This window comes from Hipposideros armiger, unplaced genomic scaffold (assembly GCF_001890085.2).
Source record: "Hipposideros armiger isolate ML-2016 unplaced genomic scaffold, ASM189008v1 scaffold_43, whole genome shotgun sequence".
In the NCBI taxonomy this organism is placed as follows: Eukaryota; Metazoa; Chordata; class Mammalia; order Chiroptera; family Hipposideridae; genus Hipposideros; species Hipposideros armiger.
In genome coordinates this window covers 431,347-453,903 of record NW_017731393.1, presented here as the reverse complement: position 1 = coordinate 453,903, position 22,557 = coordinate 431,347, and the positions used below count along the sequence as shown (strand labels likewise).

Genomic DNA, 22,557 nt, shown 5'->3' with positions numbered 1-22,557 from the left:
CAGGCCCGCCCCGCCCCTAGTTTGGTCCCGCCCCGCGCCCCCAGCCCGCCTTTCTCGGTCCGGAGTTGACTTCGGACCCCGGCCCAGGAGGAGTGTCCAGTGGCCGTGCGGAGGCTCCGGACTCGACCTGAGCGCAGCAGTCTCACCTCCCAACCCGTAGACAGACATTTTAGTCACAAGCTGGGTGCGGGGCGCCCTTGGTGGAGGGGCAGTGGGGAGAGAGGCTGTGGATTGTGATCTGACCCTGCCCTGGGGCCTCCCGGTCTGGAGCTGTGCTCTGCGGGGAAGCAAGGTGCAGCCGTGGGGGTGGGAGGGTGGGGAGGGGTCCTGGAAGGCTCCTGGCAGACAGTCTAAGTTAGAACCTCGGGAGAGAGGGAACAGCGTTCTGGACAGAGGCAGTCGGGTCTTGCGTGTGCAGAGGACGGGTGAGAGAGCCAAGGCTGGTTCGCCTGCTGAAAGTTAGGCCCAGTCGGGTGTGGGTCAGGAGGCAGCAAGACTGGGCACTGGGAGCTGAGGAAAGGCAGCTGGGGGTGTGCCTAGGGGCACTGCTGAATTCAGGAGCCCTGTAAGAGGCGGGCGCCTAGACCAGGGCAGCCATGGGAGAAGGGGGTTGGCCAGTCCCAGGATGTCCCAGAAGCTGGCAGAGGGGCTCGGTGAGAGCTGGAGCTGGACGGCTGGGGGCCGCCCTGGGCGCTAGCGCGGGCGTTGTACAGAGGGTGGCAGGGCTGGGGGAGTGTGCAAGGAGTGGGGAGGCCCAGGAGAGCTCCCTTTCCATGGAAGTAGGAAGTGAGCTGAGGCTCAGGCTGGTGTAAGGGCACCTTGGAGGTGCACGTCCTGACACACCCAGGAGAGCACGGCCACTGCCAAGGAGGGCCTTTCCTGGGGCTGCCCGGGAATGGTGGGGGATGGACGAAGGGAGACACACACCTTTACCTGCAGGCCAGCCGCAACAGGAGGGCCACACAGACACACAGACTTGACACAGACACAGACAGATCTACTTGGCTGTGTCCCCGTGCACTCAGAGACAGGCACACGCTCACACACACGCACCCACTCGGGCCTGTGTGCCAGGACACACGCAGCAGGATGAGGACATGCACACGTGCACATACAGGTGCACATCATCCTGGCTCACTGGGATGCACACGGCCAGCAGGGCCCAGGTGAGCCTGTCGCCGGATGACTCATGCTCGGCAGTTCCCGTTAACTGGGCTGCGGCCGGGCAGCCTTCCAGCAGCAGGTCAGACAGCCGCTCACATCACTGCCGGGAAGAGGCCCTGGCAGCCTCCTGTCTCAAACCCATGGCATGACGGCGCACAGCCCTGTCCTTCAGGTGGGGTCACTGGGGTGTGGGTGTCACCTCTCCGGCCCTGGTGTCTTTTCTCAGGCTGGGCAGCATGACCTGGGGCCAGAGACCCTGCTTCCACCTCCGTTCCTGGAGACCTGCTCTGCTCTGCCCATCTGGGAGCCAGTCCCTTGTGGGCACCCGGGGTGAGGGTGGGGAGAGTAGTCTGTGTCCTTGGGTGTGTCCACCGTCTGCATGGGACTGTCAGGGACCTCAGCCTGACCATCCGGCTGTGACGGCCTGGGAACAAGGGGCAGTCTTGCGCAATCAGAGACCGTGGGGCACAGACCCAGCTCTGTGTCCCCTGCCCCGTTAGGCATGGGATTTTGGCGAAGCACAGGGGGGCTGTGGTGGCTCCCCTCAGCTTTAGGGAGGGGGGAGATGGAGCCCTGGGGTGGGGGGGGCTGCCCCACCCCAGCAGAGGCCAGGAGGAAGAGGTTTCACATGGCCACTGAGAGAGGAGCAGAGCCACACTGCTGGCCTCGGTGCGCTTAAGTGGTCCCTGGGAGCCTTGGCCAGCCAGGGCCCGGGGAGGCTGGCGCAGGGGCCCGCCCTGGGCTGCTTCTGCCCTGGCTCTGGTGAGGGCTGGGCTGGCTCACACCATCCTACAGGAGCCTTGCTTGCTCTGAAGCTGGGGAGTTGACGGTGCTGGCTTGGGCCCCAAGACGGGGGTAGGCAGGCACCCCCAACCCAGGGCCTGCCCCTCCCCCTCTCCTGCTCTGAGGCAGACGGCTAGCATCATCTGTTGTGCTTGCCCTCCATGGGCCCCATTTCATCTCTGGGAGGACCTGGCCCCCAGCAGGGTACCCCACAGACGGCGGGCTGTAGGATGCAGAGGGAGACTGGCCCTCGCCTCCTCCTGCCAGATTCCCCCTCCTTCCCCATCCTTTCTCCTGCCTGCAGGGGCCTCAGAAGCCCCAGGCTGGACCGGGATCGCAAGGCCAGACCAGGGAGAAAGCCGCCTGGGTGGGACCTAGGAAGCCCGTCTGTGCCGCCCCTGATGCCCCACACCCCATTCAAAGCCTGGCGGCGAGCCTGCCGCAGAGCCCTGTGCTGCCAGGAGCTCCTGTCATCATGCCCAGCTCCAGCCCCATCCTGATGTCCCCCTCTGGGGACAGAGGCCCCACTGCGGAAGGCCACAGAAGCTGGGCATGACTCAGAAGTTGCTGTGCCCCCCAGAGGCATGGAGACAAGGGCCCAACGTATAGCCATCCCTGGCACAGACAAGGCCCCACACCATCTCCAAGTACCACCCCACGGGGTGGGGGGCCTGCGGTGGTTGACTTGCACAGGCACCATGTCCTCCCTGGGACCACCGAACCAGGGGCACCGGGTGCCACACCCAGCCCTGGCCCTGGCTGGGGGCCAGGGGTCACAGGCTTGCCCACAGCTTCCCAAGACTGGGTACCTGGGTACTGGTACTGCGGTGCAGGGCACTGGTGGGGCCAGGGTGAGGAGCAGGGGCTGCCAGCCACGTGTTGGCAGGCCCGGCTCCTCTGCAGAGCCCCCCTGTCCAGCCCCCTGCCCCCGTGGCCAGCTGCTCCAGGAATGCCCAGGGCATCAATGATTGATATCTCCTTGTAGCAGCCAGCAGCATAAGCAAAACTAGCTCTTGCTGCCATCGTCCCTGCCCTGGCCGAGCCCAGGCAGAGGGGCAGCACAGGGTGGACAGGGCACCTGGACCTCCTCAGCTGCCATCTGTCCCCCCACCAGGTCCTTTGCACGGAGGCCATGGGAGAGGGCTCTAGGGCTGCTGGCCCCTGGCCGCTAGCTGCCTCATTCTCCCCAAGCTGAGTGCCTGCTCCCGGCCTGGGGATGGGCACCCTCCTCGACTCACCCCAAGGACTTGGTTCTGAGGACCCCAGAGGAGCAGAACAGCTAGGGCTTCCGGGGGGAGGGACCCCTCCCCATCACTCATCAGGATGCTGAGGGTCCCTGGAGGGAGTGGAGGCTGCCCCTGCCTCCTGATGCTGGGACAAGGAAGGCTTGACTGGGGGCAGCAGACAAGCTGCCACCCTCATTCAGCAGGGCTGGGGCTCAGGGATGGACCGAGGTGTCCCTCCTGAGAGGTGCTTGGGAGAGCCACACTGTACCCACTCCCTCCATGGTCCCTTTGGGGGGTCATGGCTTGCATCCCCTGAACCTCCACTTTAATGAGGACCTGCCCCTCTCACCAGTCCTGCTAGCTGGTGAAACCTTTTAACCTTGAACAGTCGCCTGCTCTGCCCACCCACCTGGAGTCCTGGCCCTTGGCTGGTGCCCCATGGCATGCCCAGTCTGCCCAGACGCTGGCCAGGGAGCACCTGTCAGTTACTTGGGCTGCCCCCACCCCTCCTGCAGCCAGAGCTGGGCACCCAATGTCGGGGTCACCTCTGCTGCCGCCTCTGAGTCTTGGCTCCCCAATGGCAGCACCCCCTCAGTGGGGTCACTGAGTGTCCTGTGGCCCCTGTGACAAATAACCGCATACTCACTCAGTGGCTTCAACCAACACACGTTCATTCTCTTACAGTTCCAGGGGTGGGGGGTGGGGTGGGGGTGGGGCTGCATTCCTTCTGGAGATTTCAGGGGAGATCCATCCCCTTCCCCGTTTTAGCTCCTAGAGGCTGCCTGCTTGCCTTGGCGCGTGGCCTCCCTCCACTCTGACCTCTGCCTCCGTCTTTCCACCTCCTCTCTCAGGCTCTGGCCCTCCTGCCTCCCGCTTGTAAGGACCCTTGTGATGACACTGGGCTCAACAGCATAGCCTAGGACCATCTCCCCATCTCAAGAGCCTTCACTTAATCACGTCTGTCAAGTCCCTTTTACCTTGGACGGTCCCACATTCACCGGTTCTGGAGATGAGGCCATGGACTTCGCTGGGAGGCGCTAACCAGCGGCCACACCGAGTAATGCTTTTTGCCTGGGTCATTTCATCCTGCACCCTGAGGGTCACATGCCATCCTCGCTGTTCAGTGAGGCCCAGACAGGGCGTGGGGAGCTGTGGGAGAGCTGGTTCCAGCCCTGGCCGCACTTCTCACTCAGGCCTTTGGGCCTGGGCCTCAGTTTCCCCACCAGCACGCGAGGACAACACTCCTCCCCCTTTCCAGCTCCCTGGACTGTGAGGACAAGGACAGTGGATGGACAGCAGCCCCAGTGGTCCTGCTGTCCACTGAGGCGAAAGGGAGCCAGCAGAGCTGGGCAGTCTGGCTGTGTGGCTCGTGCACTGCAGTGCAGGCCGCTGTGCCCCTCAGGAAGCAGGGGAGGGGACAGGAGGCTGCGGTTCAGGCTTCAGAGAATGATCTCATCTGGTAATTTTTAAAATTAATATTTTCGGTAGCTTGGCGGAAAAGGACCAGGGAGAGAGTGGGTGGTTCATGCAAACAGGGCAGGGCCTAGGCAGGGCCCAAGGTCACAGGGTGAGGAAATGCGCGCACTGAGGTAGTCCGGGGACGAAGTGTGGATCAGGGCTTCGGCCGGGGCGTGATGGTCCCATCTGGGAGGCTGGAATCAAGCTCACACATCACAGCTGCTTTCATAAGACGGGGGTGGGCGCTGATGGGGAAAAGCCCGGAATGCCTGGGCGGGGAGCTGGCAGGAGGGCAAGGCCGGTGCATTGGTGCCCCTTGGCCTGAGTAGTGGCAGCAGGAAGGGCTGGTGACCAAGCCGAGCATCAGGGCGCTACAAGGGGCCCGGCAGGGAGGGGGCGGCGCTCCTCTCCGCCCGCAAGCCGCGGACCTTCGCCTCCCCACACGTCAGGAAGGACTTGGTTCTTGGAGTCCGCAGGGCGGACGGCCGCCGTCCTCCCGGAGCCTGCGGAATACACATCACACGGCTACGCGACAGCCCTCGGCAGCGGCACGAGGGCCGGGGGGTGCGGCGGGGGCACCGAGGCGCCGTCGCGTTCCCGGGCCGGAGCCGCGCGGGGCTGCAGCGAGACGACTTGCACGGTTAAACAGCGGCCCCTCTGCCCGCCGCGTCTGGGAGGTGCCGGAGCGCAGGGCGCCGAACCGCTCACTTCGCTCGCGGGACTCCGCTGGCGCAGGAGGCGGGGCCTGGCGCTGCCACGCCCCGCGCGGCGCCGGAGCGCTGGCGTCACGGCGGCGACGCCGGAAGCGGGGCTGGTGCGCGTCGTTGCCGGGCAACGGGCCGGAGCTGGGCGAAGCGACAGCGGGCTGCCGGCTGCTTCGGCGGGCGGAGGGGCGAAACGGCCAAGGTGGGTGCCGGCCGGAGCCAGACGCCGAGGCCCGAGCGCGCCCAAGCCCGCCCCTCGGGAGCCGCGGGCCAGGCCCCCGCCGGGGCCTCAGCGGCTGAGCCCGACTCCCGGCTGCCTTCCGGCCCTCCCCGCCAGAGGACGACTCCGAGCCCCCCACCGCACTCTCGGGGATCTATGGGCGTTGACTCCCCCGGGCTTCCCGTACCTCTGCCCACCTGGCCCAGGCAGGACCCCGCAGTTCGTCCGCCTCCCAGGCCCGGCCGTCCCCCAGCCTCTGTGCTCCGGGCAGCGGCTTCAGTCCCTTTCCCTGGGTGACCAGGCTGTGTATGTGGTTCGTGTCTGTTCCACAGCGACACGGGACCCACAGTGGGCCATCTGCACTCCCGAGGAAGCCGCCGGCAGCTACTGGGCAGTGGGCGAGCAGGCAGCCCGGAGGCCCTGCCCAGCCCCGCGCCTCCCGGTACAGCAGTGTGTAGTCTCCTGAGCATCTCCCCTTCTATGCGCGCCAGGCGAACCCAACATGCAAGGCCCGCGGGAGCTGGGAGCAGAGCCCGGCCACAGGCTCCTTCTGAGCGGGTCTCCGAGTGGCCTCGCAGCGGAAGCAGGGGAGGTTTCCCTCCACCAGGCTTCTGAAGAAAGTGATGCAAACGAGGCGCCAGGGAGACAGAGTGGTGCCAGCGTGGGATGGGGGCGGGCCCGCTCCCGCCTTCCTCCATCAGATGGGGCAGCCAGGCTCTCTGGGCTCAGCAAGGGCTTTTCCGCCTCCGCCTCCGCCTCCGGGGGCCCGGACCCAGGGGAACACAGCAGTGCCTGGGGGCAGTTTGAAGGCTTTCGGGAATCTTCAGCCACGTTCGAACAATTCTCTCAGCCCTTCGAATCCCCAGAGAGGGCCGCAGCACCTCAGCCGCCAAGAACTGCTTCTGCCCAAAAGGAGTGTGGCTCTCAGCACTCTCACGAGGGCGGCCCTTGGGTGACAGGAGCAGCCGCCATCTCACCTTCCGAGGTATTTCTAAAGAGTCCGCAGGAGGTGTTTTATACGCTGCAAGGCCAGCAGACCTCAGGCTGCAGGGGGCTGACCAGGGTCGGGGGCTGCCCCTGTCTTGGCCTTCGTCCCATGCTCCTGAGCCAGGGAAGGACTGAGGCGGCAGAAAAGGGGGGCAGCTCGGGCTGGGCCGCACCCCATGCACACTCCTCCTCAGCCACACCGGCCTCCCACCTTCCCCTCCCCTCTTTCACCTCCACCCTGCGGTGTGCCCACCTCCCATCCACTGGACTGTGCTTCCCTGGCCCCAGTTCAGAGCTTTTTGTCTGAATCGTCCAGCTACTTATTAGAAAGTCTCGCTCGGGGTCACATTTCAGTGTGTGTCATGACAGGGCGCTGGAGCTGGCCCCGAGAGCCCAGGCCTTGTCCCCTCGTCCCTTCTCTGCCCTTCCCGGCCTGACCACCAGTGCCCACCTGTTTTGTGAGCGCCTCTGATTCTTCCGCCTCCTCTTTCTCCCATTTCCCCACTTTATCTGCCATCTCTTCCCACGTCCCCAAACTCCCTAAAAAAGGAGAGGAGGAAGGGAGGAGAGAAAAGCTTTGGCTGGTTCTAGACCCTTTCTAGAGTTAGTGTCTCCTTGGGCCTCTGATGAGGTCACTCTTCACGCAGCCAGCTCTGCTGTCACACTTGTCTGCCAACGTGACTGATGTGTCAGGGAACAATCTGAATGTCACGTGAACTTTGCAAGAAACACCAGGTGAATGCAGAAAGCTGCATGCCCTCACGGGCCCCAGGCGCCTCCCAGGCTTCTCAGCTTCCCCCCGCCCCCCGTCACCATCTGGGGCGAGGGTCCCGCTCACCTTACAGCCTTCCCTCCAGCACCTCACGCTCCCTCACAACCTGCAGACCTCAGGCGCCCGATCTATTGTATGGATGGAGCTCAACCACTTAACATCGGGAAACAGTGCTAACGTTTTGGTTGGCGCCTGTCTTTCTTCACGTCTCAAGGTCTGTGGGTGTTGTGCCCAATCCTGCTCTTCCCACACATCCTGTCGTTTTCATCGCATGGTTGTGCACAGCACGGTGACTTTAGGGAATGAACGTGTCACGTGACAGTACAATCATTTACAGATTTCACTTGTACCAAAGGTATGTATTTGGAATCAGGTGACATGACGTGCGTATTTCTCCTAACTCTGGTTATGTTTTTCTTTCGTTTTTCAGCCCATTCTCAGCTATGAGAACATTTTTAGGTTTGCTTTTCAAGAAGTACCAGTGCAGCAGGTGACTGAAGATGTTCCCACCTTACATCATCTCTTAGAGATTGGCAGTGAGGAACCAGACCTTGGGTCTGCACACAAATGCTGGTAATGAACTTCAATTCAGGCTAATATTTTACAGCAACTCCGCCTTTATACTGTTGACTGATAAAATAGACACGAGGCCTTTGTTTTTATCTTTAAAGAGAGCGTCATCTCTCCTGAAGTCCCCACCACCTTTGGGTCGTAGGGTCCCCTGAGAGGGCCAGGTGGCACAGCTGATGCCCTGGCTGTGGCCCCTCCTGTCAGAGCCATGTTCAGCCTCCCCTGCCCGCCATGAGCTCACCTGGAGCAAAGTGACCGGGTCTCAGTGTGAGTGCTGGAGGTGTGGGAGAGACCAGTGGGCCTGGGCGGTGGGCAGAGGCGTCTCCTGGGAGACGGCCCCGTCTCCTGGAGGGACATCCTGTGTGCTCCTGGTGTAGCCTGCAAGGCTGAGGTCCCTGGGGCCAGCTACCCATGGGAAATCACAAAGGAATTTTTTTACGGATGGCCTTTTCTAAGACATCCTGTCACTGAGCACAGAGAAAAACAGGTGTCATTGGAGTGTGGCAGTGCTTGAGCAGCTGGAGGTCAAGGCCCTGGAGGGAGGAGGTGAAGGTTGGTGTGAGCTGGCTCCCCTCGCCCCTCTGTGCGCCCTTCAAATAGGCTGATTCTGTCAGGGAGCTCTGCCAACAGGCCCTTCTGGGCCCCAGCCCCGGGCCCAGTCAGGGCTGCTGCTGGAATCCAAGCCAGCACCTGCCCCAGGACACTCCTGGCAGAGGTCTGGGGACAGTGGCATGAGCTCACGAGGCTGCCAGCAGTGCCTAGATGGCTGGTGTGCCCTCTGGATGTGTTGCTTCCCCAAGGTGTGGTCCAAGCCAGCAGGTGGACAGAGGAGTATTTGGTGGCAGTGTGACCCCGGGACATCCAGGGGCATGGGTGGAGACTGGGCAGAGCTGGACAATGTTGTGAGATGGAAGGTCAGTGTTACTTTGGGGCAAGTGGGCAATGACAAGCACTTAGCTGTCCCCTTCTCTTCCGGGTGGACCTGGCACAGTGGCGGGCACAGTGCACATCCATCGTTTGCTCATGGGGCTAGGCATTCACTCTGCTCCTGGTTTGTGCCACCCGGTGACCAGCACGAGTCTAGGCGCCTGAGACCGCCAGGGAACAAGACCAGTGAAACACCTGGCCACGTAGGCTTCTGCCCCTTGGAGAGGACACTCCGGTGTGGAAATAAGTCAGGGACGTGCTCATGGGGAAGACGGAGCAGGGGAGGAGGACGTGCTGGTGTTTGCAGGGTAGACGTTGTTGGAATAAATGGACAAATAACTGAGGGGACGCTGTTTTCAGAATTCCGAAAGGCCAGGGCCCCACTCCGCTCCTGTTCTGAAGGCTCTCAAGGCTGCTTTTAATTCGTGCGTCCTTTTCCAGTCCTGAATCCAGAAAACTCTGGAGAGCTCTTCAGAGCGCAGACGGCACAGCCACGTCCCGCTGCCTGTGGCGTGAGTCCCGCTGCCAGGAAAACTTCCTCCTTGTCCTTGGAGTAGATGCTGCTCAGGTGAGGTGACATAGGTGGCCACCTATCTGACAGCCGTCTGTAGGAGGCCACCCCTGCCCTCACCTCCAGGACGGCCCCTTCCACCGAAGCCTCTGTCAGAAGGCGGCTCCCACAGGGTGGGCGACGAGGCCAGCGGGCGGGGAAGGGCAAGAGGGGGCCAGAGATGGGGCCGTGGGGCGACCCTGGGGAGTGGGAGAGCGGGGCACGGCAGCTAAGTGTCACCGACGTCAGCTGACAGTGGTCCTGCTGGAAGTTCTAAAAGAAAATGAGGATTGTGGGAGGGCTGGCTGTGGGCAGGCGAGTTGGCAAAGACCCTTTTCCATGTTTTAGTATAGAAATTCCCAAACATGGTACACACAGATGGGGCAGCAGGCGGGCACGGGACGAGGCCCCCTGGGCTGTCCAGGAAGGACGCGAGGGGCTGGAAGGAGCCAGAGAGGTCCTGACCGGGGTCACCTGGCTGTGTCCCGGGGCCAGGAAAACAGCTGGGAGGACGGAGCGAGCGGGAGGCTGCCTGGACTGGAGGCTCGGAGGTGGGGCAGCTAGCTCCAGGCCTGCAGGCGGGAAGGTGCAAGGGCCCTGCGGTCCTAGAGGGCGACCGTGAGCCCCGCGACAGGTGACAGAAGGGTGGCAGTGGCAGGGCCGAGGGCGGGTGGGGGACAGCAAGCTGCCAGAGGGGAAGCAGAAATGACCCTTTCCTCGCCATCCCACTGGCTGACTGGTGTGTGTCCTTAGAACCTTTCTGGAGGCCAGGGTCACGGTTCCGAAGGCTCCAAGCTCTGGGAGCCTGCAGAAGTCGGGGTGTCCAGCCTCCGCCTGCACAGCTGCAGAGCGTTGATGCAGACCAAGGTGAGTGCCAGACGGCCGCGGGAGGGAGGCTGTGCTGGCTGCCTGGGCCTCCACGTCTGAGTCACTTGGTTCATTCAGACGAACGTTTCCACTGTCCAGGGCAGTGGGCTACTGGTACAAGCGTGTCACTGCAAAGACCCACAGGGCAGGGCTGGGGGGGGTGAGCGGGTCTCAGGACCTGGTAGAAGGAGGGAGGTGCTGCGTGGCCTGTTCATCAGCTTTTCTTCATGGTCTGAAGTTCCTGCAACAGCGGTAGTGTCACCTGTCACAGGGGCTCAGGCAGGAAGGGACAGACAAGTGGGTGGGAGAGGACAAGCTTTCGCGGGGACAGGTCTCCTGCCTGCCCCTGGAAGCGGGTCTTCTGAGGAGCACCATAACCAGTCGGCTTCCAAGGGCTCCAGCCTGGAGGGGCCCTTCCCCCACCAGGGGACTCAGAGCATGGTTGGGGTTCGCTCTACATGCCGCCCCCCACTCCCAGAAGGTAGGGGTGGCACGTGGTGGTGAGTCCAGCACGAGGATCTGCTTTGATGGTCGGCGTGGACAGTGCCCTGCAGGTGAGGGCCAGGCACAAGGCCACTGAGGCGGGGGGAGGTGAGGACCTGATCCGGAGCTGGGACAGGTAGGACGGAAGACAGGTGAGTTTGGTGTTGGTTGACAGGTGCTGTGGGGCTGCAGAAGGGCCCTCTCCAGGGGTGCCCAGCACTCGGCGTCCATCTGCTTTAGGAAGACAGCACGGGCAGGGGGCAGAAAGTTGAGGAGGTGCAAGGCACAGGCCGTGTTAGAGCACCAGGACAAATGTCCCAGCGGCTGTCAGGTGGGAGTTTGTGATCAGCCCAGCAGTGAACACTGGGACGAGAACATGAAGGGCAGTGTGTCCTCCACAGAGAGACCAGACACCCAGCATGAGGGCCATGTGACCCCACCTAAGAAACAGGAACCCACCACTGTCCTGAGGGCCACAGGCCAGGGTTGTAGTCTTTTGGGACGCAGAGGCCGGCCACACCCCCAGCGTTTGCTGGGTAGTCACAGAGCTGTGCACCTGTGCCCGTGTCTCACTAACGCCTGAGAGAAACGCCCCACGGCCTCGCCGAGGGCGGCAGGGTGGGGCGGGCTGCCGCACGCATGTCCTGTTGCTGCGCATGCTCCATCCTGACCGTGTGCCATCTCCCACCAGCTCTCAGGGACGCCGGGCGGCAGCCAGGGGAGCCTCATCACATACAGCCTCTTTCTGCAGACGCCCTTCTGCGGGCACGGGCGGTGCGTCACCGTGCCACGGAGGAAGCTCTTCAGCCCACGGAACCTGAAAATGACACTGTTTCATAGTGATGTTTGCTGAGATGGGACGGCCTGCTATCTGAGGAATTCACGTCTCCTGGCTTGCTTGGTGGTGACCAGACCTGTTTTTTTCAGGGTTCCAAGCCCTGCGTAGAGACCCGTCCTGTGCCTGCTGGGCCAGTTTTGGGGGAGGGTCCTTCGGCAGAGCCAGCCCTCACCATGAAGAGGCGCCAGGATTCCCAAGAACTCCCCCAGCCTGCCCAGTGCAGGTGCTGCCAGCCCTGGGGGCGCCCTCTGAAGGACCCAGGCCTGGCTGCCTGCACCGCACTGCCCAGGGCACCGGGTCCCCACCCAGCGGCTTGTCTTGCACCCTGAGGGCGGGCTGTCCCTGGCCATCAGCCTTGGAGATCCCTTCCCAACAGCAGAGCCAGCAGTCAGTCGGCACTGACTTTTGTAACATTTTAGTTAATAAAACAGCTTGGATCCGCCTGTGTTCTTGCTGCTTCATCTGCTCTTTGGGGGCTGGTGCCAGAAACCACTGTGCTGCCAAGGCCAAACTGGAGGCCAGATCACAGCCAGTGACTGGCACAGGGAGGATGCTGGCTGTCCCTCGGCCACCCCACCTGGGTGGCTCCACCAGGCTGAACGTGGTTTGGGGGCCTGTGTTAAGGGGAAACTCAGATGTTTTGGCGCTGCCCGTTTGGGAAATATTTTCTGCCATGCTGCCTCTGTTACCACCTTGGGGTCTTCTGGGGCCCCGGCAGCAGAGGCCTGCTGGGACACGCTATCGTTTCCCAGCCTTTGGTTAGATTTAACAACCCAAAACACCATTCTGCGTCCTGCCTTTGAACCCCCACAGGTTCAAAGGCAGATGCTGGCACTTTACCTGCCTGCTCTCCAGCGCCCCCGCCCAGCTCCGCCCACTCTCACCCACCCACCCAGCCCAAGCCAGAGCCATAATGCCTTCCCCAACCCATCCAACCAGGCATCAGTCTAGTCCTGTCCTGAAATCCAGGGGCTGTCTGCTTGGGAGTTTTGTGACCTGGGAGAGACATGGTGTGAGTGCTGACCGGTCACCCGATTCAGATGTACAAGTCGTAAGAAGCGGTCACTCCACCCTGACCAAAACAAGCCAAATCAGCCTCAAAATCATGGCTTACAGTGTCGGAGAGCTCAGGGTTCAAAGAAACCTGAGCGAGTTAAGCAATGGCAGAGGCCCTGGCGGCTGCTCTGATCCCCACGCGGGGTGGGAGGGACCAGGCCCAGCGTGGCCGTCAGTGAAGACTTTCAGCAGCCTCGCTGGGCTGGCGGACATGAGGGTCTCATCTTTGCCGAGTGCTCAAGCAGAAGACCAACAGAGAGGGTGATGAAGGGCCGGAGGAACCCCGGGTGCCCGGGCCCCGAGGTAGACGGCATGGGGCACATGCTCGTCCAAGTCCTGGGAACAGACCAAATCTGCTTTGGCTCCTGAGGGGCCTCCCCTCACAGGCGCCCAGGCCTGCCTGCCCGCCCGCCCTGGCATATGCAGCCCTGGTCCCTGTCGTGTCTGCTTCTCTTTGGGAGCTGGGGAGAAGAGGGGCGCAGGAGGGTTGCAGGAGACACATTTAGGAGCTCTTCCGCAAAAGAATACAAAAGCACAAGCACAAAAGACATAAAAAAGCTGCAATAGACCAAGAAAACAAGGATTACACGAAGGCAATACCAATATATTTCAAACTCCAAGAAAATAATACTTTAATTCCTGGTGCATCTTGATACATTTTCCTGCATTTGACAGTGAATTTTTTAATCACCTCATGTGACAGTATTCATAGTCTCACTACGCAAAAAGGTGATTCGAAGTACGTTTACCACTGCCAGCTCCAGAAGTTGCTGTGAGCTTAGCGACTCATCACCGGCCAGGCTGTGTGGTCACTGGCCCTGCTGTCAGGGCTGGGAAGCCCCCAAACCTGGCTCCCCCTCCCCTCTCCCCATGCCCCCCAATGCCCAGCGTGGTGCCCGAACTGCCCTTTGTGCCAGGAGCCGGGACACACCCCAAAGCCCTTCCTGGGAGTCCCAGGCTGCACAAAGCTCCACCGGCCAGGCCAGGGGCAGGAGGGGTGGTGGGTGGACAGCGGCCTTCCTTTGCAGTTTACAGAAAGCCGTGACCACGTGCACACAGGGGCCTAGAAGGCCTGAGTCCCGCACCTACTGTGCAGGCCCATCGTCAGCAGCTGGCCACCTGCCTGTTCCTCCCCGGAGGACCGTCAGCCAGCCTGGGACGTGCAGGTCATCAGCACCCCAGGGGGCCCAAACTGAGAGTGGGCAGCTGAGAAAGAACCACAAGAGCCAAGGGGTGGGGGGTTGCTGGCACAGAGGGCGGTGTCTGGGGTCAGCCATGTCACGGTGGGAGGCCCAAAGCCGAGGCCTGACCCACAGGCCTGCCCACTCCTCTGAATATTTCATGCTTTGAAGACTGTCAAGATAGACACTGCAGCTACTCTGGAAATGAAAAAATATTTTAAAAACATAGAAATGCTATAAAAGACACAAAAACTGCTTTAGGTTTATTGCTTCCAAGACACACAGTTTAAACTAAGAAGGAAATACTGTCCAAATCTGAAGGGAGCAACCCTGGGTGCGCCACACTCCGCCCTGCCTCGCACCTGCACTTCCCAGGACCCTGCTGTCTCACCCCTCGCTCCCCTCAGGCACAGACCTGGGGGATGGGAGCGTTGCGCTGCCCATTTAACGCCTCAAATGAAATTCCTCTCCCATCTCCAGGAGGCACCTGAAATGCACCAGAAAACAGATGCACTCAAGCAGCCAGGCAGACAATCAGCATGCCTCCATTTTGTTGAATAATCTTTTAATAAAGTGAGGTGTACATCATTGATATTAAAGAATGGCCATACGCACAAAAGAAAACAAACCTTTTTGGCTAAGGGTTCGGGAAGGAAGAAAGAGCATGAGAAACAGGAAGCACGTGGGGGGGGGGAGCGCAGTCTTACGTGTGAACGTAAACTGGAGGAAAAGGTCTAGAAGGCGTGGGCCATCTGGGTCCCGCAGGCACCACAAGCTCCTGTAAGTGGCACCACCCCACCAACCCCACTGTCAAGTGCCCTCAAGATCAAGGGGCAATAAATGACCTGTGCCCAGATTTAATTCTAGATTTAAATTTAGTCTTAAAACTGGGTCCCAGCACCAGTTTCCTAGAGCAGGTGTGGGCACGCTCCACTCGCACAGCACGCGGACAAGCATGCCTGGCACATGGCAGGCAGCCAGGCTCCTTAGAAGCACTCTACAACGAGTGCCCAGTGGCGTGCAGGCACACGGGGCCCACCCCGAAGAGTCAGTTCCTCAGGAAGCACCCCAGACACCTGGGTTTCCCAACATCAACTAGGGCCATGATCTCCACAATGACATTTACATATAAATAGGCATAAATTAAACCTCCCAAACCTACACTGCGTTCCCAGGACAGGCTGGCGCTGACTGGAGCAGTGGACAGCCGTGACCCGTGAACACTGCTGCCTCGGGTAGGGCAAGGCTCATGAATAAGAACTGTCCATACTGAAACCTTAAAAATGAAACCCACTGCAAGTGTTCAGGTTATAAATGTCTCTAATTAGCAGCAGAGGATGTTTATAGAAAAAATATACTTTTAAGAAAATAGCTGAAAAAGATCTAGAGATAAAAGTATAAAAAGTTTAAAAAATATATCTTAAGCCAAATATTGCCCAAAACATGTAAAACTTAATTTAAAAAATTCACCTATCTAAAGTTAAACGAGGCTGGATGCAGCTGGCGGCAGGTCAGGCTGGCCCGGGGTGACCAGCCCGCAGGAAACAGCCCAGCCCCTAGGAGTGGGAGAAGGGGAGAGGGCAGCGGGCAGGCTGGATGCTGTCCCGGCCGAGTTGGTAATCACAGACACAACAGAGGCCGACCCTGGTCAGACGGCGCTCTGGGGGATCCGTGGCCTGACAGTCAATCCGTGGCGTGTCCCGCTGGGTGGTGCCGGCTCAGGTCTCCACCAAGATCTCCACCACGTGGTCCAACTCACCCAGGTCTGACTTGCAGCCCGAGCCGGGGGGCGGGGCCGCCGCAGAGGACAAGGCCTCGAGCCCGTCGCCGTGGCCCGACTTGCCGCCCACCATTCCGGTCAACACAGCATCCAGGTCATAGTAGGGGCTGTCCACATCCCCAAACAGCCCTTCCATAGAGCTGGGGGTTTTACTCTCCAGTGTTTCAAATATCTGATCCAGAGACTTCTGCAAGCTCCCCCTGTTCTCCCCAGGGCGATCCACGTCCCAAACACAGCCCTGTGTGCTCCTTGGGGCCGGTGCGCTCGGCGTCCCACACAGATGGGACACCAGGTCTGGTGCATGGCTGTCGGCCGAGTCAGGGGCAGGGCGCTCCCCCTCCTGCTCCCAGGCCGCGCGACACAGGATCTCTGTGGACACCAGGCGGTCCCGCGGCACCTGTCCTGCAGTCTGGGGCGCCATCACCCGCCAAGTCCCATCCTGGGTCATCTCTTCTTGAATCTGCCGCACTGTGTTGGCGATGAGGACCGAGCGGCAGAGGTTGGGCTCGACCAGCATGTGGCACAGCTGCAGTTTGACCAGAGACATGTCCAGGAGCGACTGCCGCTGCAAGCTGGCCAGGGCACCCTCTGCGTCCTCGTCGCCGTCGGCACACTTCCTCTTTAGCCCGCGGGCAAACATCGTCCTAGGGAAAACCCAGGAAGACGATGTTTAGCACATTTCAGAGCCCCTGGCAGACCCTGCCCAGGTCCAGTCTCCATCCATCAGAGCTGATCTTGGCACACACAGGGCCCTGGGGGAGATGGACATGGCCGGGTGTCTACTTCATGCACAGCCACCTCTACGTGGCACAACTGTCCCCATCAGATGAGACAAAAGACTAAAAACAGGAGGAGTGCCTTTTTAATGGCAGCACCACGCCCCAGGTAGGAGGCACCGCCTTCCTCTGAGCAGTCGCCTGCCTGCGGAGTCACTGCCACAGGCTGTCCTGGTGCTTTCAGACAGAAGCCCCTCCTGTATTGCTGTCAGTCCTGGGAGGAGCTGCACTGAAGCCGGCAGGGGAGATGCCAGCATGTCCCCTCGAGGTCCCGGGTGCCGGTGCCCAATGCCCAGGACAGTGTTCACGACCGCCAAGGTGAGCATGGCACAGTTCGCACAGCCAGGGCCGCGCGTGGGCCACCTCTCCGCCCTCATGTCAGCTCCTTCCAGCCTCAAAGGCCACGCAGAAGGCCACAGGGTGGGGTCCTCCCTAGGGCCCTCGGAAGTCCGAGGGCGCATTCTTCTGAACTGGCCTGAAGCTGAGGCGTCTGGGGACTAGAGGAAGACAGAAGAGGCCCGCCTCACCGACCCTGCCTCGCCGCACCTCCTGAGGGGCCCCCTTTCTACAAGCTGAGCATTAAGTTTCTCTTCTCAAGGTTATAAAATAGCTAAACATTTTTATTCAGATATTCATGTTACTCAGAGGATTAGTCTTTTTACTATGCAAATTTTTGGTTTCCTTTTTTAAAAATACCAACCCTATGGGTCCCTATGATGGCTGGCCGTGTGCCCAGGGGCTCCCCAAGAATGGGATGGAAGCGGGGTGGCCACCAAAATGGGAGGGTGCTGCAGCTCGGGGCAAGTAGGCCTGGCTACTGTCCCCCAACACAAGCCCCCTCTCAAAGCTCATGCGTGCCAACTCCACCCTTAAATAGAAAGGTGTCCCCCGCCCCTCTGAATTTCCTGTCAGTGACACAGATCTCGGCTCCCAATGTAGTCAACATTGGAAAAAGTGAAGTGACTCCCGGGCATTTAACCTCAAGATGTGTATACCAAAGTCACGCAAAAACAAGTGTAAGAATGTTCAGAGCAGCTGCACTCACAGCCCCAAAGGGAAATGAGCCCTCCTGGGCGAGGTGAATCTCCTGCACCCCCAGCAGGGGGTGGCCAATGACACTGGGAGCCTGCATGGACCTCAAGGGAATTAGGTGGCATCACTGTGACATTCTGAACCTGACATGAAGATGGGTGAGTGTGGCCAAGCAGGTCACTCTTTAAGGGACTGTGGTGGTGTGTCCTTGGCTACGGGTGTGTTAAATGCCCAGCACTGCGTGCGTGCGTACACACATGCACACACGCACGCGCGCGCCAGCTCTGTGGCCACCAGGGGGCGGGTGAACCCCCAGGACATTCCTTTGCAACATCCTGTAGAGCTACAGTTATTTAAAACACAAGCGACCACAGCTTCTTCCCCCAAAAGGCTAATTTCCCCAGAGCAGCAAACAGGTCTTCCTCGCCAGCACAGGGCAGCCCAACCCACCCCCGTTCTTGGCCAGCACCGTGCACACTCCTGCCTGCGGACTACTTTACATGGATGCATGGAAGAGTTTCCCACCAAAACACATCACCCTCCCTCATCATTTGTTTAAAAGCCACTGGCTTAAAATTGCTAAGTATATCGAGAATTAATATAAGATTATGTCAAACTATAAAAAGGCCCCGTATTGAGGAAAAAGATTAAGTTTCAAGGGTTCCTCTGCAACAAGTCACTTCACCTCTCTGGCTTTTAGTAGTCTTTTCAACCAAATTTAAAATTCCAAATCTGCTTGATGACGGATTTAATTTAGGGTGCAGACTAAATTCACTGCCATAAAGTAATTAGGCCCTCATTCCCCAACAGAAGTGAGGGTCTCCAGGAGGTCAGGTCACAGGGGCTGGGGGGGTGGCCAGAGGCCTTGCCTACAATCGAACAGCAAAGGAGCTACACACGGACACCCAGCACCCACTCAGGGTCCTTGCAAAGCCTGCTGCAGTCTGACTCTGGCCTGAGGGACAGCCCTGGAAGCCAACAACCTCCCTGCAAGTCGGGCTTGATCAGTAACTGGCGGCTTCCCTGGCTGTCTCCACTTCCAGCTTAGGACGGCAGAAAAAGCCAAATGCACCTCCAGGCAGTCCCTCGGCCCCGAGTCCCACCAGGCGCCAAGCCCCCTTTCCCGCTCTTCTGCCTGGGCCTGGTGGCGGCCTCCCCTCCAGTGTTACCACAGCTCGCTGGCTAACAGGGAGGTGTCAGAAAGTACAAGACAACTGGGGCCCTAACCAGGAGGGGAATCAGCACACTCCCGCCGGCCTTTTCTCTGAGCATTTCTGGTCTGCAGAGCTGGGAGCTGTCCATCACATTTTCCGTGTCACGTAAAAGTTCACCACCACCTGCGACAGCTGTGCGTTTATCCCGGCCTAAAGCGTGCCTCGGTGACCCTCATCCATGGCACCGACGCCGCTCGCCAGCTCCGGGCTCGTGACGTGGGTTCTGACTCGGCTGCGTGGACAGCCCAGCACAAGATCCCTCAGGGCACCTCCTAGGACACAGGGAGGGGCTGCTCCACACCCGCCAGCAGGCTCTGTGCTGATTGTCACATGTGCTGCTGAGCTCCTGCCCGCTCCCCCGTTGGTCCAATCGCCTGTCCCCACCTGATAGAATGATGGTTGACAGTGGAACACAGCATCGCAACAGCGTGATCAATCGCCAAACATGCTGAATAAAAAGGGGGAAAAATGCAGGATTCTACTTCTGTGAGCTTCTAGAACAGGCGCAGCTGAGCCCTGAGGACAGCGTGCTGCCCACAGACAGCCGCCGCCGGTGTGAGCAGCACGGCTCCGAGCGCGCGCACGCGCTGTCACGACCGAGGGGCCTGCACACAGCATCTGTCCTGCTCACTATCCCAACGTACATGGCAATGATGCACAAAAGGGACAAACCAGTTGATGGGAGAGGCAACCATCCACTGAAAACAACCACTCCAGGTACTGCCCACTGCACGTGCAGGGGGACAAAGAGGCGTTCAGTCATCCTGAATCACTCCTTCCACGTCCCTAATGCCAGCCACTCCCGGTGCTGCTCCACTCAATAAGAAAGTGGGCAGGCTGCCCCTACAGAAGAGAGCTCAAGGGCAGGCCATGTGCGGTCACCCAGAGCCTGCACCTGGGCGAAGGGGTCAGGCTGAGCCCAGGAGGTCCTCAGACATGTGTGTTTGGGGCAGTCAGCACGGAGTACGGCTCTAAAGCAACCCTGAGAGGTGGGGGGACAAAGGTGGGGACACAGACCCCCGAGGTGGGCTTGGTGCAGCACAGCTCAGCAAAACCCAAGTGACTATGGCCTGAGGGGACTAAACCCTTCTAACACGGGAGACCCGAGGAGCCGCTCTGAGGCTGTCCTAACTGCACAGCCTGACTCGCATTAATTCCCAACAAAAAACAGGTATTACCCACCTCCACTGTCTCCACAATCGGCCGGAAGGTCTTGCTGCGTATCTAAATGCCAAATTCCACCAAACCCTCAGGGTTACCTTACCGGTATTCAACTCGAAACCCTCCAACGTCAACATGCAGCACTGCCCCTAGGCCTCGTCCAGACCAAGGGCTGACCAGAGAAAACAGGAGGGACAGAGGGACTGAACAGTTCCACATGGCAGGTGGAGCCACGAGGGTGCCATGCCTGCCCACCCAGAGACACCAAGGCAGAGGGGACTCAGGCGGCCAGGTCACCTCACACCATGTGCCCAGTGGGAAGTGCAGATCCCCCGATTCCGAGCAGCAGGGCTGGGACAGGCTTGAGCCGTCACCATGACCCTCACCGCTGCCAGGTACTCATGTGAGCCTCAGCAAATCAACACCAACATCAGATCTGCTGTGAAACACATCATTCAAGGGAGACAGAGACGGACCCGCTGGCGAGGTCTCCAGCACGGTGCCCAGGTGGGATGCGGGGCCCCGTGCCCCACTGCTGTCTGTCTGACATTTCTCTTAAGCTGTTACTGCAAAGTGAATTTCAGGCACTTTTGTTACCTGGAATGAAATACACAAACTTTCTTTGCCTGTGAATATTCCAATAGCAGGTGAGGGAGACTTGCCTGCCCTCTTTCCAAGATAAAACCTGCAACAGGTTTTTTATTGTGAGTTTCAACTTTAATTATAAAACATGGCAAACTTGAAAATAGAGCAGTTATATGTAGAACACTTATAAGACATTAAACTTCCTTTCTTTCTTGGCTCCTTTGAAAAGAACCGTGACCTCGGGCCTGCAGCACACATGCCACCAGCAGAGGAAACGCAGCAGAAAACCCCCTACTTGGACCAGAACGTCTCCCAGCAAACTTACCTGGGGGACTCTTTTCCTGGTAATCCAACAAGCTTTTGAAAACGCAGAGCTGAGCTTGTGAGCTGTGGAAGCGGGCTCCTAGTCAAAGCAGCTGTCTCCCACAGGGGCTGTGCTGGGGCGTGCAGGCCCCAGGAGCCCACCTCTTCCCACCCCTCCCCCCAGTCTGTGCTGGCCTGGGCAGCTTAGGCAGGACTACACAGGAGGCAGGCAGAGTGCCAGCTTTAGCCCACCTGGAGGCCAGAGGCTGGCTTCAGTGGCAGGATACTCCCTGATCAGCTGAGAGGAGGGTCTACTGCAGGAGGGCAGAGGGAAACCACTGCAAAAGATCCTTAACATTCCTTTTCAAAGCAATTAAAACAGGAAACAAAGGAAAGGCACTCACACTGAACACTCCCAGGCAGGCCGCCCTGTGGAAGGTGCCCCAGGCTGGGCCACTTTGGAAGGCGTTAGATTACCAGCAAAACCGAGCTTTGCTAAAAGAACCTACGATGAAATCGCAGCCTTTGATTGCTAACATCCTCTCCCCCGCCCCCCCATTCTGTACGAGTCCCGACTGGGAAGGAAACCTAGACGCGGCCACGACGGGTCACGACCGGCGGGAGGAGGAGGGGCGGCCACGGGGCAGTCGGCCCGGGAGAGGCTCCGCCACGGTCCCCACGGGTCTTCAGCAGCGTCTTTGTGGGGACCTTAGGAGGAGCCTGCACTGACCTTTTCCAAGTCACGGGGAAGAGGACAACGTGGGGGCTTCCCGACGGAGGCCGTCGATTCACGAGCAGCCCAATAAACCCATACCCAGTGCTCGTCCTATTAAAGAGCCCCCAACGCGACAAAAGCCACCGGAGCTCTACTTTCCGGTTGAAGCAGTGCAGGCCGGCGAAAGTTTAGGCCGTTGGCAGCACGAGGTGAATCCCAGGTGGCTGACGGCTCGGGGGGCACCGATCGACCGGGTCGCGCCCCCTCCTCCGAGCGCCCGCCGCACACCCTCGAGTCCCCCCCCCAGCCCCCGGGCCGCACCCTCGCCCCCGCGGCTGGGCCCCTCCCCGGTCTCCCCTAGCCCCCAGGCTGCCCCCTGCCCCCCACCCCCCCAGACACCGAGGGCCGCCCGCACGTGCCAGCGCTCCCTCCAGAAGCCGCCGGGTCGGAGGAACCGGGCGCCGGGGCCGGACGCTCACCTGGCTTCCAGTCGTCTGCGCCGCCGCCCGCCGCTGTGGGAGGGCGGGGCCGGGGCGGGGCTGCTCAGCGCCCACAAAGAGTCGCCGAGGCACCGCCTTCCCCGCCCGCTGATTGGCTGAAAGCGGGGACGGGGCCGCCGATTCAAATTCAAACCGGGGGCGGGGCCTGGCGCTCGAGTTCCCGCGCGGCCGCGTTGGCCGTTGGGCTTGCTCCCTCTGCCGCCCCGCCCCCGCCGACTCCCAGGTCTCCGCGCGCGGCCCTAGTGCGCCTGCGCTCTGCCACCCGGGGGCAGGGCGGGGCGGGAGAGGACCGGAAGGGGGAGGAGACTGGGGGGGGGGGACGATCAGGGAAGAGCCTTAGGGAGTGCAGGGCGGGGCGTTGGGAGGGGGAGGGGAGAAGGCGGGGAGAGAGCGAAGGAAGCGGCGGGCCGGGCGGCAGCTCCCTGGACAGTTCGGGTCGCAGCAGGGGCTTCCAGGTTTACATGTAAGGAATAAAACCATAAAAGTAGAAAACAGAGGAGGTTTTTTTTTTTTACATTATTTCTTAGAGGAAGAAGTCTTAAACAGGATACAAAATCCAGAATCCGTTCATCCAAGTAACATGTCTTGAGCGCAGGCCAGGGCTGCCGCGTTAACCCAGGAAAAGCCGCATGCGCCTGCGTCCCGCGCTGGGCCCCGACCGCGGTGGGAAGTGCTGTCGGAAGCCGAGGGCGGGGCCCCGCGTGC

The 22,557-nt window shown here is 60.3% G+C and overlaps 2 protein-coding genes across 12 annotated transcripts; one reads left to right on the top strand and one right to left on the bottom strand.

Moving 5' to 3' along the window:
• The first annotated feature begins 5,544 nt into the window (after positions 1–5,544).
• On the top strand, positions 5,545–11,992 carry CLBA1 (clathrin binding box of aftiphilin containing 1). 6 transcript variants are annotated; one of them, XR_002123633.1, is made up of 5 exons: positions 5,545–6,540; positions 7,745–7,887; positions 9,253–9,379; positions 10,115–11,042; positions 11,463–11,543. XR_002123633.1 is itself a non-coding variant. In XM_019639418.1 (5 exons), exons 1-5 carry the CDS (start codon positions 6,058–6,060, stop codon positions 11,562–11,564), a joined length of 969 nt encoding a protein of 322 aa, XP_019494963.1. In that variant the 5' UTR covers positions 5,545–6,057; the 3' UTR covers positions 11,565–11,992. The 6 variants fall into 6 exon arrangements, 3 of the variants coding, with proteins under 3 accessions (XP_019494963.1, XP_019494962.1, XP_019494964.1); XR_002123631.1 differs by having other exon boundaries at positions 10,115–10,782; positions 10,887–11,493; XR_002123632.1 differs by having other exon boundaries at positions 11,403–11,488.
• A 1,233-nt stretch (positions 11,993–13,225) lies between these two features.
• Positions 13,226–21,910, bottom strand: CDCA4 (cell division cycle associated 4). 6 transcript variants are annotated; one of them, XM_019639136.1, is made up of 3 exons: positions 21,042–21,357; positions 20,660–20,951; positions 13,226–16,210 (listed from the first exon to the last, which is right to left on the bottom strand). In XM_019639136.1, the coding sequence occupies exon 3, from the start codon at positions 16,204–16,206 to the stop codon at positions 15,505–15,507; it is 702 nt and encodes a 233-aa protein (XP_019494681.1). In that variant the 5' UTR covers positions 16,207–16,210; positions 20,660–20,951; positions 21,042–21,357; the 3' UTR covers positions 13,226–15,504. The 6 variants fall into 6 exon arrangements, with proteins under 6 accessions (XP_019494681.1, XP_019494682.1, XP_019494678.1 ...); XM_019639137.1 differs by lacking the exons at positions 20,660–20,951; positions 21,042–21,357 and adding exons at positions 18,602–18,860; positions 18,973–20,644; XM_019639133.1 differs by lacking the exons at positions 20,660–20,951; positions 21,042–21,357 and adding an exon at positions 21,832–21,910.
• Between the last annotated feature and the right edge of the window lie 647 nt (positions 21,911–22,557).